This window comes from Odocoileus virginianus, chromosome 16, assembly GCF_023699985.2.
Source record: "Odocoileus virginianus isolate 20LAN1187 ecotype Illinois chromosome 16, Ovbor_1.2, whole genome shotgun sequence".
Lineage (NCBI taxonomy): Eukaryota > Metazoa > Chordata > Mammalia > Artiodactyla > Cervidae > Odocoileus > Odocoileus virginianus.
Window position 1 is genome coordinate 19,127,675 of NC_069689.1, and position 17,631 is coordinate 19,145,305.

The 17,631-nt window shown below is 47.0% G+C and overlaps 1 protein-coding gene across 2 annotated transcripts in view; it reads right to left on the reverse strand.

The window, feature by feature from the left end:
* Nucleotides 1-17,631, reverse strand: part of SLC24A4 (solute carrier family 24 member 4) — a 186,923-nt gene that overhangs the window by 65,429 nt on the left and 103,863 nt on the right. For both annotated transcript variants that reach the window (XM_070477935.1, XM_020875995.2), the window contains exon 3: nucleotides 1,330-1,406. In XM_070477935.1, the coding sequence (XP_070334036.1) occupies nucleotides 1,330-1,406 (77 nt within the window). The remainder of the gene's footprint in view (nucleotides 1-1,329; nucleotides 1,407-17,631) is intronic.

Consider the following 17,631-nt stretch of genomic DNA (forward strand, 5'->3'; position numbering starts at 1 on the left):
TGCTACTATTGAAGAAGAGCAGTCATGGGCATGAGGGTGGTTGCCTACCAATAAAACTTTATTTATAAAAACAGGAAGTGGGCTGGATTTTGTTCTCCAGATGTAGTTGGGTAGTGCTTGCTCTAAAAGGGTTCCTGCAAAATTCCCGAGGACCTCTCGAGTTCAGGAAAAAAGGCTTTGACAAGACACTGGTGAGGCAGAGGGACAGACCGTGGGACTAACCGGTCAAACCCACATCCCAACAGTGAACGGGGAGGGCAGGGGAAAGCCAGAGAAACTAGAAAGATACTAACTCCATTTGAGAAATAATACACAAGGCTGTCACTTGAAATTTGCCTACAATCTTCATTTTCATTAATGGTTTATTCTGTTAATTAAAACTTCACTCACCCCTTATTCTCAGGTGGTTACTATCTATGTGAGAATCCCAGCTTTCCCTTGCTTAATTATCTCTTGCAAAGATGAATACTTGGTTGGGTTTAAATATAGAAGCAGATGGTGCTGAGTGGTCAGGGAACCACATCAGGAGGAACATTTGCTGTGGTTGATCCAAAGGAGAAAATTAAACCCTGAGCGCTTTCATCTCCCTGCATCAGAAAACGAGGCTGGCAAACTTCTTCTACAAAGAGACAGACAGAAAATCTTTTTTGGTTTTGTGGATCCCGGAGTCTTTGTCACAACTACTCAGGTCGGCCAGGGAAGCAGAAAAGCAGCCACAGATGATACAGAAATGAATGAGAATGGCTGTGTTCCAATAAAACTTTATTGATAAGTATGGGCAACGGCGGTGGGCTGTAGTTTGCATGCAAAGAAGAGCAACTATTACCTATCATATAGGTTTGAGCCCTCTATGCCTTTTTGAACTGCTACTCAAACTCTGCCGCTGCTCACCAGGCTCAGTTAATACCGAGGAAGTTTGAGAAGAAGGGCACCAAAGTCTCAAACCGCAGTTATGTCAGGACGGTAAAATGTCGGGGGGTCCTGGAGAGCATTATCCCATTCCCTGCTATGTCTGAAGGACGTGACCCATGTTTGCTTGTATTTACACATCTGGGGAAGAAATGCTGTCACTGCCGTTTTATAAAAAGCAGAAAAGGAGGCACAAGAAGACGTGAATCTTTGTCCTGGCTCTGGAGTCACTCACTGCGTGACACTGAGCTAGTCACTTCACATCCTTAAGACTTCATTTCTTTGCGGTTAAAACACGTCCAGGACCCGTTCTCAGAGGGCTCTTGGAAGAACACAGTGAGTCTCTGACACATTGTGTTATGCAGACAGGCTTCCCCTGCCGGAAGTCAAGGGATGTCCCACCCCAAGAGGGCCACTTACCCCGAGAATATGCAGCAGAACGGCCCCGTGCTGTCGCTCGTGGTTGGAGAACAGGTCTGTGGGGAACTCGTGAATCGCTAGAAGACAAGAGGACAGGGCAGGGGTTAGTTCTCAAGGAGTGTCCCTAGGGTTTGGCCATGGAACTGTGGAGGCCCCTGGTGTTGGACCTGGGGAGAGGCTGGCTAGTTCTGCTCTGTCTGTGGCAGATCTGAGCTCTTAGGAAAACATTGCTGGATATGGATTATCCAGATATTCTAGTACCTTAGAGTTGACCATGGTTTGTATATCCCTTGCAATTAAAAAAAGAGAGCATGAAACACATCACAACCACTAGGATGGCTATAAACAAAAAGACAGATAAAAACAAGTGTTGGCAAGGATGCTGGAACCCTCATATATTAGGAGTAGGAATGCAAAACAGTGCAGTCACTTTGGAAAATAGTCTAGCAGTTCCCCAGAAGATTAAACAGAGAGTTTGACCCTGCAATTTTCCTCCCAAATATCTTCCCAGGAGAAACGGAAACATACATTCACACAAAACCTGTACATGTATGTTCATACTGGTATTATTCGTAACAACCAAAATGCAGAAACAACCCAGACATCTACCAACTGATGAGAGGGTAAAGCGTGATACATCCATACAAGTGGAATATTATTTGGTGATAAAAAGAAGTACTGATACATCTTATAACATGGAGGATGCTTGAAAACATTTTGCTAAGTGAAAGAATTGTAAGAAGTCAATCACAAGACTACTTATTGCATGATTCCATTAATATAAAATATCCAGAAGAGGCCAGTCTATAAACATGGAGGTAGATTAATGGTTGCCTAAGGCTGGAGGGTATGGTGTTTGAGGGATGACAACTAAGAGGTACAGTGTTTCTGGGGTGATGAAAATCTTCTAAAATTGTTTGCAGCAATGCTTGCACAATTCTAAATATGAAGAGTCACTGAATTCTATGTTTTAAACAGATGACCTATATAGTATGTGAATTATATCTCAATAAAGTTGTGACCCCAGGTGGCATTAGTGGTAAAGAACCCGCCTGCCAACGCAGGAGACAGAAGAAACACGGGTTCAATCCCTGGGTCAGAAAGATCCCCTGAAGGAAATCACAACCTATTTCAATAATCTCACCTGGAGAATCCCATGGACAGAGGAGCCTGGCAGGTTACAGTCCATGGGGTCGCAAAGAGTTGGACATGACTGAAGCGACTTGGCACAGAGTTGTTACCAAAAAAAACATAAAAAAATCGAAAGGTGCCAAAAAGGAAAATCAGGGGATGGTTCCTCATTCTGTCAAAGGATTCTGATCACATTCTTAGCAGAGAGCTTTCCAACTGTCTTCAATGCACACTCAGATCTGTAACAAACACATTCCCCACCAACAGTCTTGCTGAGGCTGGAGTCAGTTGTCTTGCTGTGAGCGGGCTCTGAGTTCACATGGCCAATTTCAGTTCTTAGTTCTAATATTTACAGGCTGGATCAACAGGGACATGTTCCTTAACTTCCTTGTGCCTCGGTTTCTTCATCGGTAAAATGGTGAGCTTAACTTTAATAACATGCCTTAAAGTGTTTCAAGCTCATGGTGAGCTTCCAACCAGCACCCTCACCCCAGGATTCTAGAATCCTCTTCCCTCACCACTGTCAAGTCAGAGCTGAGAAGCAGCTCCACGAAGAGAAGAGGCTGGAGTCGCTTCAGAACTCGGGGACTGGCAGCATCTTGCAAAGACCTTCCGGTCTGGACCCGTCAGTCCCTTCTCCCGCCTTCTCCTCCCACCCACAACGCATCTGTCACTCCAGGTGGGGAAGCGGAGATCCCAGGGAGGTCAAGTGACATTGACAGGGTGGGGGGTGGCACTGTGGGCACCAGGAAGCTCTGTCCTGTGCTGAGCACTCGTTCAGCAGAACCTCACAGAGCAGGGAAAACGGTCCATGGGAGGCGAGGCTCCAGGTCAGCCTTGGAAGGGGAGCTGAAGCCAAGCTGGAACAAGGGAGGAGGGCGGGCTAGGAGCACCCTTGTCTCCACCCCAATGCCAGGTAAGCTTCCACTAGTACAGGCAGCGTCTCAGGTCACTGAGCACCATGTCATGCACCTTTCTTTGACCCCAAGAATGTCCCTGTGGGGTGGGTACCACCATGCGTTCTGGGCTCACAGCATTCTGGACTGTGGGGGGAGCCCCGAGAGGTGGAGAACCTTCTGCTTTGGGAATCAAGCACTCAGGATGCAGGTCCTGTCCTTGACATGCCCAAGTAGTCTGAACAGCTCATCTGCTTCTTGGCCTCAAAATGTTCACCTGTAATGGAGGAATAACTGTTTCTCACCACCCAGTCAATCCTAAAGGAAATCAACCCTGAATATTCACTGGGGGGACTGATGTGGAAGCTAAATACTTTGGCCACCTGATGCAAAGAGTTGACTCATTGGAAAAAACCCTGATGCTGGGAAAGATTGAAGGCAGGAGGAGAAGGGGACAACAGAGAACGAGATGGTTGGATGGCATCATCAACTCAATGGACGTGAGTTTGAGCAAACTCCGGGAGATAGTGAAGGACAGGGAAGCCTGGCATGCTTCAGTCTGTGGGATCACAAAGAGTTGGACATGACTTAGCGACTGAAAAATAACCGCCCCCAGGGGGTGACCAACAGGTGAGTATGCTGTCAATGTCATTTCTGCAGGTTCTCCTTCAGACACTGCCACATCCCCATATCCTCATCATTAGTCCTCATCGATTCAGCTATCCTGGAAGCTTCTGGAGGGCACTGATCCACACTGTCCTGGCACACAGTAGGTTGTCAATAGACCTTAACAGTCAACTGAAAAAACAATGCTGTAATATTTGGTTGGCCAAAAAGTTCATTCAGGTGTGTCCATACCGTGTTTCTGGTATGTTTGGATTTCTGGAAAAACCCAAATGAACTTTTTGCCCAACCCTGTATTAACAGAAAGGGCTTCCCTCAAAGTTCAGTTGGTAAAGAATTCGCCTGTAATGCAGGAGACCCTGGTTCAATTCCTGGGTTGGGAAGATCTGCTGGAGAAGGGATAGGCTACCCATTTCAGTATTCTGGCCTGGAGAATTTCATGGACTGTGTAATCCATGGAGTCGCAAAGAGTCAGACACAACTGAGCGACTTTCACATATTAACAAAAACGATAATGTACATCATCTCATCCTGTTAGAATGCTTTCATTACTGTTGCAAAACTCTTAAATACCTAGAATGACACCTCTTCTGGTTCGGAGTGGGCACTCAATAAACGCTTATACGGGCATGCTCAGTTGCTCAGTCATGTCCGACTCTTTGTGACCCCATGTACTGCAGCCCACCAGGTTCCTCTGTCCATGGAATTCTCCAGGCAAGAATACTAGAGTGGGTTGCCATTTCCTTCTCCAGGGGACCTTCCCAACCCAGGGATCGAACCCGTGTCTCCTGCATTGCAGGCGGATTCTTTACCCACTGAGCTACCTAGGAAGCACCAAATGCTTATTATAAACTTCCAGGATAAAAGTCCCTTCTCTGTGAATATAATTTGGCTCTAAAAGTGATGGCTTTTCCTTTAAAACAGATTTTAAAAATTCTGCTTTTTAAGATAAGTCTCCCAATAAGACCTAGAAAACATTATTAGCTCCCCCAGACATTCAGAAAATGTTCCCACTTTAAAACAAGCAGCATTTAATGAAATATAGATTCTTTCACTTTTCCCCCCTGTAATCAAACTTCTTTAATAGAATTGCTGCTGTCAGTTCAAGGGCAGGAGTCTGCTTCAAGGCTCGGCTCAGAGATGGAGAATTATAGAGGGAATAACTTGGCATTCTTGCGTCCAGGATCTTGTTTCCAGGAGAAATGGAACTGTGTGGGATATAAGGGCAGATCAAACAGACATTTCTGCCATGAAAATTTGAATCCATTTTTGATTCTCCAAACCAATGATTTGTGAGCTGGTGATTTATCCAATCCTAGGCACTCTTTGAGAATTAGAAACAAGTAAGGCTGCCTTTCTGCTATAAGGAATATCATCTGGGCTCCAGGGGGGAGGGGGATGTGGGTTATAAATGACTTTGTCCTTGGTAGGAAACGGCTGCTACTGGTTCAGCTGCAGCACCTTGCTCTGTGACCCCATGCATACGCTGGAGGGCTGTGGAGGGGAACGAATGCCATCATGGCCTGAGTTCTGTCAGCAGAGACAGTAACCAGCAGAGCCACGAGCTGCTCATGACCCATTGCCCTCTGTACCTACCCAAGTCTTCTGGACACACCCTGAGCCCATGGGGCAGGCGCCACAGCCACAGATGTCCCTGTTTTCCAAATAAGGCTCAGCAGGGGATGATCTGTTCAGGGACCACATGAGCCAGGACTTAGCACGGAGACCCTGCTGCAGGGTTAAGGGCTCCCTCTAACACGGATGGACATCACGCAGTACCGGGACATGGAGACTTGACTCGGGTCCTGATTCAACTACCCATCAGCTTGAGGGACCCTGGGCGGGTCATTAACCTCTCTGTCCTTTCCGTTTCTTCTGTGGCAATCTGCTACCACACGAGGGGGTGAAATAGTTATTCTTACTGTGTGCGGCATGCCCTGGCATGGATATCAAAGGCTACACGCAGGGAAATGGTCACCCTGCCCTCCCCAGTTGGCAGCTGGTAACTGGGACCCATCCACTCTCCAATTCAAGAATCAAATCCTCTAGAAACTGGCATACGGGGCAGGGGGGAAGTGAGAGGCCACAGAGCCAATGTATTCATAGCAGGAAATTCATCCCTCCCACCTTTGTCATCAACAGCAACAGTTTTCAATGGCAGGCAGCCTGTGCAGCTGCTCAGGGCTTTGTCTCCAGAAGCAGATAACTTGCAGGTTTCAGGAAGTGCCTCTGTCCTTTGTTACCTGTATGAACTTGGGGAGTTGTTGAAAACCTCCTGGCTGTGACCTCATCTCTAAAGGGGACGCTACAGACCCTGCCTGCCAGGCTGCAGTAAGGATTAAGTGATACAGATAATGTATGCACGGCACTTAGCCCAGCTAGGCGGCCATCACTCTGAGATCACTGATGGACAGACTCCTCCCTGCACACCAGGTCGGTCCCCACTGATCCAGAGGACAAGCCTCGGCTTGTGAAAACCAAAAGAGAAGACAAAGCCAGCTTAGTGGGGCAAAGGGTGAGCATGATGAGACCGGCCACATTAGGATCTGAATGCAGGCGCAGTTTAATCCCAGCTTCCTGAGAAAACCTTCTCCTCTCTCGGGCTTGCTGGGATCATGAGCCCCTGGCCACATTCAAGGGCAGGACACCTGCACGTCGAGAGGGGCTGCGCCTGCCTTACCTGATCAAATCCCCACCAGGGAGAAGGGAGGAATCAACAGGGCGCATACAAGCAGCTTTTGAGGTCACGCCTAAGCCTTTAAGCCGCAGAAATCTGGGGGTGGTGGGTGTGGGGAGAGGGGAGAGATGTGTCTGCAGGTGGAGCGGAGCTCAGAACACCAAAGATGATTCCAGCACTGTCCACACTGCAGGGTGGGGGTGGAGGAGCTGCCAGTGACTCAGCAGCCACTCCCAACCTGTCTCTTAGAATTCTTTCCCGTGGACCTCAGTGCCCATCATTGGTTTCTCCATCACTCTTGGTTTGGGACACCCCCCCCTCCCCCACTGTGTACAGGGGATGGGGGTGGGGGACTAGGGCAAGAGGTCTTTCCTGTCACTTGCCTTCCTAAACACTAGGGCTTTACCCAGGCTTCCCAGGTGGCACCTGCCTGACAATGCAGGAGACATAAGAGGCTCAGATTCAATCCCTGGGTCAGGAAGAGCCCCTGGAGGAGGGCATGGCAACCCACTCCAGTATTCTTGTCTGGAGAATCCCATGGACAGAGGAGGCTGGCAGGCTACAGTTCACAGGGTCGCAAAGAATTGGACATTACTGAAGCAACGGGAGGGATTGGGGGCAGGAGGAGAAGGGGACGACAGAGGATGAGATGGCTGGATGGCATCACTGACTCGATGGACATGAATTTGAGTGAACTCTGGGAGTTGGTGATGGACAGGGAGGCCTGGCGTGCTGCGATTCATGGGGTCACAAAGAGTCGGACACGGCTGAGTGACCGAACTGAACTGAAGCAAGTAGCATGCCTGCAAACACTGGAGGGAAAACCATAAGGCCACAGGGGACATCTGTCATCCCCTCCCCACCAAAAGCTACCAAGTTCTCTAACATAAACCAGACCCCTAGGGCACAGCTGACCTTTTTTGTTGACACACACAGTTAGATGGGTGATGCCATTATATTTCAGAAACCCTGAATTCATGTTGCCCTTTCAAAGCTCTGTACTTTGGCTGACATTGCTGCTAGCTGCAAAATGTATGAATTTGTTTAACAAGTATTTACTGAGCCCCCACCTGGCAGGCGCTGGACTCTGGGAGCAGGCGGATGAGGTTCTGATGCATCTACGAGCATCCTCAGGCCTGGTAGCGCCTCACCTTGGAGGGCGATGGGTCTCCTGGAGAAAGCCAAAGCTACTCAGAAAGTAACTGGTTAGCAGGATGGCAGACACCCTGATCCTGAACGAGTACAAGTCAATACAGGCTTCTTGAGAGTTGACTACGCATCAGGCACCAGGCTAGGTGCTGAGCCTTGAGGATGGGCTCTTAAGGGGCTGGTGGGAATTGGACAAGTCAACATAAGATTGAGAGACAGTAAAGCTTGCTGTGATGGGGAGGCATGAGGAAGCCAGGGGTTACCGATCTGGGGGAGGTGGGAAGGGCAGCAAGCCTGTGGAGAGAGTGATGCCCATGTCACGTTTCTCTCTTTTTGACCAGAGGATAATTGCTTGAGAATGTTGTGTTGGTATCTGCTGTGTGATGAAATGAATCAGCTCCATGGATATGGTACCCCTCCCTCTTGAGCCTTCCCCCATCCCCTCTCATCGCATCCCTCTAGGTCATCACAGAGCACCGAGCTGGCTCCCTGGGCTACACGGCAGCTTCCCACTAGCTGGCTATTTTACACGTGGTCGTGCATATGTCAGCACCACCCTCTCAATTCATCCCACCCTCTCCTTCCCCCACTGTGTCCACAAGTCTGCTCTCTACATCTGCCTCTCTACTCCTGCCCTGCAAATAGGTTCATCAGTACCATTTTTCTAGATTATATATATGCATTAATATATGATATTTGTTTTTCTGACTTACTTCTCTCTATGACCGATTCTAGATTCATCCACATCACCATAGCTGACTCAGTTTCCTTCCTTTTTATGCCTGAGTAATATTCCATCATATACATGTACCACAATTTCATCTGTCGGTGGACATTTGGGTTACTTCCATGTCCTGGCTACTATAAAAAGTGCTGCAATGAACACTGGGTACATGTGTCTTTCTGAAGTATGGTTTTCTCCGGAGTCAAATTTTTAAGGCTGTGTTACTGACCTCCAAAGTTCTTTAATCTGCCATGTCAAGTCCTGGAGAAGATCATTATTTCTGTTTTGTTGATGAGGAAATTGAGGCTCTGAGAAGCTACAGGAGTCACCTACAGTCGTAAAACCACTGTTTGACACAGGAGAGAGAAAAACCCAGGCAGGGAGCCCAACCAATGCCAGGTTATTTTCACCTAAGCATTTTACCTACATCTCAGAACTGAGGTCTCCTTTAATCAAGGAGCAGACTGCATACTTCCGGAAGCTCCGTGGGCTATGGGAAAAAGTTGTGCTCTCAGGGAACTCTGTTTGGAGTTAGGGCAGCCTGGATGGGAGGGGAGTGTGAGGGGAAATGAATGCATGTATATGTATGGTTGAGTCCCTTTGTTGTGCACCTGAAACTATCATAACATTGCTAATTGACTACACTCCAGTATAAAATAAAAAGTTAAAAAAGAAGTCACTCTCTTGCAAAGAGAAAGGCACACAGCCTGTCTTAGGTCAATTCCACTTAGAGCCCAGGGCCCACCCATACCAAGGTCTAGCCCATTACTCCATGGATCCAGGGGAAACCTATCACTCATCTTCCTTGACTTCCTTGAAATGTTTAATAAAACTGATCACTTCCTATTTGTGTGAATGAACATATATATGAAGGTATGAATGAATATATGTGTTATCTATCTACCCATCCATCCATCTATCTTACATCCAGTAAAATTCATTCATTGGGATGTGCACTTCTATGCATCCTCAGGTCTCTGAGAGAGGAGTTCCATCACCCTCAAATTCCTTTGTACAGCATTTTTATAGTCAAACCCTCCCCAAGCCCCAACTTCTGATGTGTTGCCTTTACTGAAATGTCATGTCAATGGAATCAAGGAATATACAGTCTTTGGGGTCTGGCTTCTTTCATTTGACAAAATGCACTCAGAGTCAACCAACAGTTGTATGACTCCACCTTCCTGCAACATCCTCACTTAGTTTCTTTGACCCCACACTGTCTTCATGTGCCCACAATCATTTATAGGGTCTGTTCCTCTGTGGGACCCCAAATGCTGGGGTTCTAGGGGATTTGCCCTGAGTCCTCTTCTCGCCACGTGACCTGGCTTTGACTTTCTGATCTCTGCAGACTTCTTCCAGATCTCAGTCTTTACTGAGCTCAAGACCTAACACATCCAGCTGGCAACTGCACATCCCTCCCTGGTCACCTTATAAATACATTAAACCTGTCCCCAGTGAATGGCCCACCCTTCACACTGGTCTGGTGTCATCTTTGATGACCTCCTCCTCCCTCATGCCCTGTGATGGGTGGACAGGCCAGCTGGCACTCAGCATCCGTTTTGACTTCCTTCCATGAGCCTTCCCATCAAGGACACTAAGTATGGGGGTGCAAGCCATGCACTGCATAGTTACACATACTAGTCCTACTTCATATTCTGTGGAGCCTGGACAGCCTTGCAGCTAGGGTTCTGATTGAGAAGTATGTTCTGCCAGATTCAGAGGACAGAAAAGAAGCAGAGACACTTCCTCTGGTAACCAAAGTTTTGGAGACCCAAGTGTTGAATGGCTCTCCTGACAATAATACCTATACTTCCCTATTTGAACATAAGATATTTATGAATTTGAATATTCCATTTCCAATTCCTGCTTCTTTGGCCCTTCTTGCAATTTGTAAGAACCTAATTCCCTGAATTAAATTCCTTTCTGTTGAAAATCTTGAGAATGGTTTCTATTTCCTGCCCTAAAAGCTAATTCTGCCTTCTTTGGGCCAATTCTCCACAATCATACTTCCAAAACAGCTCTTGAGTCCATCATCTTCCTCATCTCCATCATCTGCATCCTTTCTGGCTGGATCACCAAACCTGCCTGCTGCCTGACCTCCCCACATCCATTCTCAACGTGCTCCTTTAGGATTTCTGCACAGCAGTCAGACAAGACTTTTCACATGCCTCTATGACTTAGAACTCTTCAATGGTTTTCCACTCCTCTGCGAATGAATGCCCAGAACCCTCTCAAGGTCTTCAAGGCCCTTTGTGGTATAGCCCTGACAGTTTCATCCCTCTGCTCCGCTCCGGCTGCACTGGTCGCATCTGTGAATGGCCAGGTCCTGGCACAAGGTATGCATGTGTGTGTGTGTGCAAAGTCACTTCAGTGATGTCCAACTTTTTGTGACACCATGGAAACCATAGCCTGCCAGGCTCCTCTGTCCATGGAATTCTCCAGGCAAGAAGACTGGAGTCGATTGCCATGCACAAGGTAGGTATTCAGGAAACGCCTGCTGACTCATGAGTATTTGGCCTTCCACTTCTCTTCTGACATGAACCCAGGAGCTGCTAGGATGGGCTCGGCCTGGAAGGATGACCAGGAGATGGTGTGGCTAGCTCATCTCCTTCCCCAGTTCCTGGCTTTCCACACTGCTGCCTGGATGCTGAACCATGATCCTTCCCTGATGGAGCATGCTGGACAAAGATGTGCTTCCATTAGATGTTGATCTTTCTTAAACTTCCTAATTAGCGTATTCTCTTTAGGGAATAGAAACTGTGAATTGAATTTTTCAAAAGGAAAAAAATTGCCTCAAAACATGCCATTCTCTCTTCGCTTTCTATCCTGGTTAAAAATAACCCCATATTCTAAGCCCTGACGTTTATTCTGAAACTATGAAAGCTAGACGGGCGGTCTGGGGAGTAACTGAAAGAGTTTCAAATTTCTATCATTCCAACTTCTGTGTTTTAGAAATCACCCATGTGCCAGAAACCAAAAGCAAAAAAAAAAAAAAAGTCATGATTCCCCCCAATTCTATGTTTTAAAATAATGTTGCAAAGAATTGCATATTTTTCCAGAACAACAGTTGAAATGTATAGGTTTTATAGCATCACTCCCATGTCCTAAACAGGAGTAAAAATAATTAGATTAAATCATTGGCTTAACCAGCATGAAAATGAGTCTAAAATCCGCTCTCTCATTTCAGTACATTCTGAAAGAGATTAAGCACCATGAAAACTAAAAATATGATTGGAAGGTCCAGTGAAAGTACTGTGCTCTCCAGGAGAAACCACTGTGGAATTTTATGGCTGGAAGAAGTTCCAGATGCCATGTGACCCAGCTGGTCTCCACTCAGGAGGGGACCTGGGCTTGCCAAAATCACCCGAGAAACATTTTCTAAGCCATCCTTGCCATCTCCACCTCTCTCCCTGCCGCGATGCTGAGCATCCTTGTCCTGCCCATTGACAGTGGCTTAGCCTCCCATTTTCAAGGGAAGAGAGAACATGGGATTCCAGACAGGTCAAGAGCTTTCCTCAGCATCACCGCTGGTTGGCAGCAGCAGGACAAGAGCCCGAACATACAAACAGATACTGGCCAAGCCATACAGGGCAACAGAACTTTGACTCGGGTCCTCTGCAATAGCCAGTCCAAGAAGCCCAACCATAAGCCACAGTAATTGGCCCACCAGCCAGAGTAATGGTCCAGATGGTCAAGACATGATCAGCGAGGGCCAGCCTCTCTACTGCTTGTCCTGATTTCCAACTCAATCCAACTGAATCCAACAAGAGCATTTTACAGAAAGGCCAATAAAATATCTGAAGGGGATCAGTCATCAAGACTCCATTACATAGCAACGCAACTCTGAACCATTCACCAGCAGGCACCACATTAGTGCTATTAAGTTTATGAAGAAGACAACTTTTTCATAGGCATAACTTTTCTAAGCAAGACCTCTTTCATGTATAAAACAAAAATAGCATGTTGTCTGATCAATATGCAGAAACAATTATTGTCTGGCTTTATATACAGAAACCAGCAGTTTGTGCCAAGTCCAAAGGACAACGCTCTACATCGTGAGCCCTCATGGGATTGGGCCACATTGGCTGGAGGTCTCTGATATACCCCTGGCACTTCCACAAGATCCTGGCACATAGGAGGTACCCAGATTTGTTTCCTAAGGTTGATGCATCAAAGTACCACACGTCAGGTGACCTAAAATGACAGCAACTTATACCTCTGTGTTTCTGAAGGCTGGAAACGGGAAAAACCAAGGTGTGGACGGGTTGGCTCCTTCCAGAGACTTGGGGAGAATGTGTTTCTGACTCTCTTCTGGCTTCCAGTGACAGCAACCCCTGGAGTTCCTTGACTTACAGAAACATCACTCCAGTCTCCTCTTCATCATCATACAGCTTCTCCTCTGGGTGTTTCTGTGTTTTCACGTGGCCTTCTTGTAAGGGACAAGTCATTGGATTTAGGGCCTGCCCCCTATTCCAGGATGACCTCATCTTGACTAATTATATCTGTAAAAGGCCCTATTTCCTAATAAGATCCAGTCACAACGCTGGGCTTCCCTGGTGGCTCAGATGGTAAAGAATTCACCCGCAATGCAGGAGACTAGAGTTTGATCCCTGGGTCGGGAAGATCCCCTGGAGAAGAGAATGGCTACCCACTCTAGTATTCTTGCCTGGGAAATCCCATGGACAGAGGATCCTGGCAGGCTACAGTTCATGGGGTCTCAAAGAGTAGGACATGACTGAGTGACCAACACTTTCACAGATGCCAGGGGCTAGGACTTTGATACCTCTTTAGGGGGACACAGCTCAACACTATAATTGTGTTTATTTGTTGACTTGATTAACCTTTATCTACAGAATACAGAAGGCCACTCAGCATTAATGGGTTCTTAAGAACAATATAATAATGGTTGTTATTCAGTCTTTTATATGCTCCCAAAGCATCTTATTCACATCAGCTGCCCAAAATGATTAATATGCCCCCTTCACTCTCCCAAGTGTACCAGTTTGATGATAAATTTTATGGCTACTCTGTTCGTTAGAAGTTAAGTGCCCTTTAGTAAAAACTCATTACCAACTAGTCAAGAGAGCTCAAGTTAACTCCTGCCTATGTGCCAGGAAAGACTTCCACCATTTCCGACATAGACATTCAGTACGTCCCCTTCCTAGAAGTGCTAAATCACTTCAGTCATGTCTGACTCTTTGCGACCCTATGGACTATAGCCAGCCAGGCTCCTCTGTCCTTGGGATTTTCCAGGCAAGAATACTGGTGTAGGTTGCCATTCCCTACTCCAGGGGATCTTCCCAACCCAGGGATCAAACCCACATCTCTTATATCTCCTGCATTGGCAGGTGGGTTCTTTATCACTAGGGTCATCTGGACAGTCTCAAGCAAATCCCTGGGGAAAGAGATGCCGAAGCAGGTGCCTGGGCTCAGGACTGCCTCCTCTCCCAAGGACAAAGCTAAGGGAGAGTGAGCGATTTGCCAGGAGCGAGTAGTTCAGGCTACCCCCGAGCCAGGACGGGACGTGGAGGAAGGTTGGAACGGCCTCTCCTTTCACCTCTGACACACTCCGGTCCTGAGATCAGGGCCAGGCTATATGATAGAGGTGATGGCTAATTTTATGTGCCAACCTGGCTAGGCAATATATCTACTCATTTAATTAAGCATAAATCTTAGGGGTTGCTGTGGAGGTATTTTGTAGATCAGTTCAGTTCAGTTCAGCTCAATCTCTCAGTCATGTCTGACTCCTTGTGACCCCAAGGACTGCAGCATGCCAGGCCTCCCTGTCTATCACCAACTCCTGGAGTTTACTCAAACTCATGCCCATTGAGTCAGTGGTGCCATCCAACATCTCATCCTGTTTTCCCTTTCTCCTCCTGCCTTCAATCTTTCCTAGCATCAGGGTCTTTTCAAATGAGTCATTTTTTCCCATCAGGTGGCCAAAGTATTGGACTTTCAGCTTCAACATCAGTCCTTCCAATGAATATTTAGTACTAATTTCCTTTAGGATGGACTGGTTGGATCTCCTTGCAGTCCAAGGGACTCTCAAGAGTCTTCTCCAACACCACAGTTCAAAAGCATCAATTCTTTGGCACTCAGCTTTCTTTATAGTCCAACTCTCACATCCATACACGACCACTGGAAAAACCATAGCCTTGACTAGATGGACCTTTGTTGGCAAAGTAACGTCTCTGTTTTTTAATATGCTGTCTAGGTTAGTCATAACTTTTCTCCATAGGAGTAAGCATCTTTTAATTTCATGGCTGCAGTCACCATCAAAGTAATTTTTTGGAAACCCAAAAGATAAAGTCTGCCACTGTTTCCACTATTTCTCCATCTATTTGCTATTATGTAGATGTGCATTAACAAATACCATTGGTTGACTTTAAATAAAGGAGATCACCCTTAATAATGTGGGTGGGCCATGTGTGATCAGTTGAAGGCCTTAAGAGCAAAAACTGAAGCTTCCTGGAAGAGAAAAAGGAGAAATTCTGTACAGTACAGGAAACTCTACTTGATGCTCTTTTGTGACCTAAATGGGAAGGAAATTAAAAAACGAGGGGATATATGTATATGTCACTGACTCACTTTGCTGTATAGTAGAAGCTAAAGCAGGCCTTCCTGGTGGCCCAGTGGTAAAGAATCTGCCTGCCAATGTGGGAGATGCAGATTCGACCCCTGATCCAGGAAGATCCCCTGGAGACAGAAATAGCAACCCACTCCACTATTCTTGCCGGGAGAACCCCATGGACAGAGGAGCCTGGCGGGCTACAGTCCACGAGATCGTAAAGAGTCAGACACAGCTGAGTGACTGATCAACAACAAACTAAGGCAACACTGTAAAGCAACTGTACTCCAATAAAAACTAATTTAAAAGAAAAAGACTAAAGCATCAGTTCCTGAGAGTTTTTTTCAGCCTGTCAGCCTGCCCCTCAGTTTTCAGACTTGCCAAGCCCTATAATCATATGAACTAATTTCTTAAAAAAAAAAATCTCTTTATGGATATGTACACACACATTACAGATATAGGGGCTTCCAGGCGGCACTAGTGGTAAAGAACCCACCTGCCAACGGAGGAGATGAAAGAGGTACGGGTTTGATCCCTGGGTCGGAAAGATCCCTGGAGTAGGAAATGGTAACCCAGCCCAGCTGAAGTCCCTGGGAAATATTCTTGCCTGGAAAAGCCCATGGACAGAGGAGCGTGGCGGGCTACAGTCCATGGGGTCTCAAAGAGTCAGACATGACTAAAGAGACTTAGCATAATGCACACAGATATAGAGTGTGTGTATCTCCTATTGACTTTCCTTCTCTGGTGAACCTTGACGGACACACTGGATCTTGGCAAATTGGGGCTGTGATACAGAGAATGAGGAGCCGTTCCTGCCCTCTCTGATGACAATCCAGGACACCAAGGGGCCAGCCTGGCAGAGGGACCTGAAGGCTGCTGCCACCACTGGCTTGATAACCCACAGCTGTGGGTCAGAGTCACCCCACTTCAGTGCTCCGAGGCCCCGCCCTGTCTCTCCAGCCCTCACTGGAGAGGCTCCCTGTTTGGCCTCCTTCTCCTTGGCTTATAAAACTGCCTCTCTTCCCAGACTTAATCCATGCTGGTCCCCCGAGCAGCCTCAAGGCAAGAAGCCTCCGGTCAGGACTGAGTGCGAACAGAGGCTGGGTCATCAGTTACATTCAGCAAGGCCCACTGAGACCCTCTTGAAAAGGACACAACAGCTTCTCCTTCTGTACTAATCCCAGGCAGTCCCTCGGTGGCCTTGTCAACATTTACAGCTCTAATGAGACCACTGAGCCACTAGAGCTCAACTAATAGGGTGAAGCAAGGCGACAAGTAGAAAGGAGAAGGCTGGCAGATTGATGGATTCCCAGGGTCTTGCACATCGTAGGTGCTTAACTAAACAGTCGCTGAATGACAGACGGTTGTAATTCAGACACACAATGTCTCTTTCCTAAGATCTCAGAAGATCAAAAAAGTCTGCCTAATTCTTTCTAAGTTCTATGCTTGCTCTCATCCTTAGATTCTGTCAAAATCATTTCCGATGAAGAGTCACTAGGGTCTGAATTTTATTCTTGGCCTTCCTTTGTGAGCTTGTGGAAAATTACTCGGCTCCTTAGTTTCCATGAAGCACTGTGAGGTTTGAGGAGGTTATTAGCCTCTTATGAACAGGAGAGTCATCGGAGCACAGAACAAACAAACAAACAAAAATGAACCACATGAGTTCACTGAAATTCAGGCCCGTGATCCCCCTTCACAAATATCAACAAAATTAAGATATGTGAGACAGTCAAGAATCAGATAATCAGGGACTTCCCTGGTGGTCTGGCGGTAAAGAATCCACCTGCCAAACAGGGGACATGGGTTTGATCCCTGGTCCGGGAAGATCTCACATGCCACAGAGCAACTAAGCTTGTGAGTCACAACTACTGAGCCCATGTGTCTGGAGCCTGTGCTCGGCGACAAGAGAAGCCACCACAATGAGAAGTCTGCACACCACAGCTAGAGTGTAGTCCCCGCTTGTCACAACTGGAGGATGCCCGTGCAGCAATAGAGACCCAGCACGGCGAAAAACTAATCAATTTTCAAAACAGAATTGACAGCAGTCACTGGACTGAGTCCAGAAAGCTCACTTCTGGCCTGGGAATGGTTGTGTCCCTCTGCCCAGGCGAGCTCTGGAGATGCCTTTTGTTGGCATGCTGGGGGCAGGGGTGCTACAGGCATCTGGAGTATAGAGGCCAGGCATGCTGCTAGACACCCCACAATGCACAGAACAGCCCCCATAACCAAGCACTGTGCAGCCCTGGAACTTCCCTGGTGGTCCAATGGTTAAGACTTCACCTTCCAGTATAGGGGGTGCGGGTTCGATCCTTGGTTGGGGAGCCAAGATCCCATATGTCTCTCGGCCAAAAAACCAAAACATTAAACAGAAGCAATACTGTAACAAGCTCAATAAAGACTTTAAAAATCATCCACATCAGAAAAAAAAAATCTTAGGGAAAAAAAAATCATACAGCCCCAAATGCCAATAGTTGAGAGATGTTTGTCTAGGGAAGGAAACACATTAAAAAGGTGGCCGCTGTCTTTGTCCACT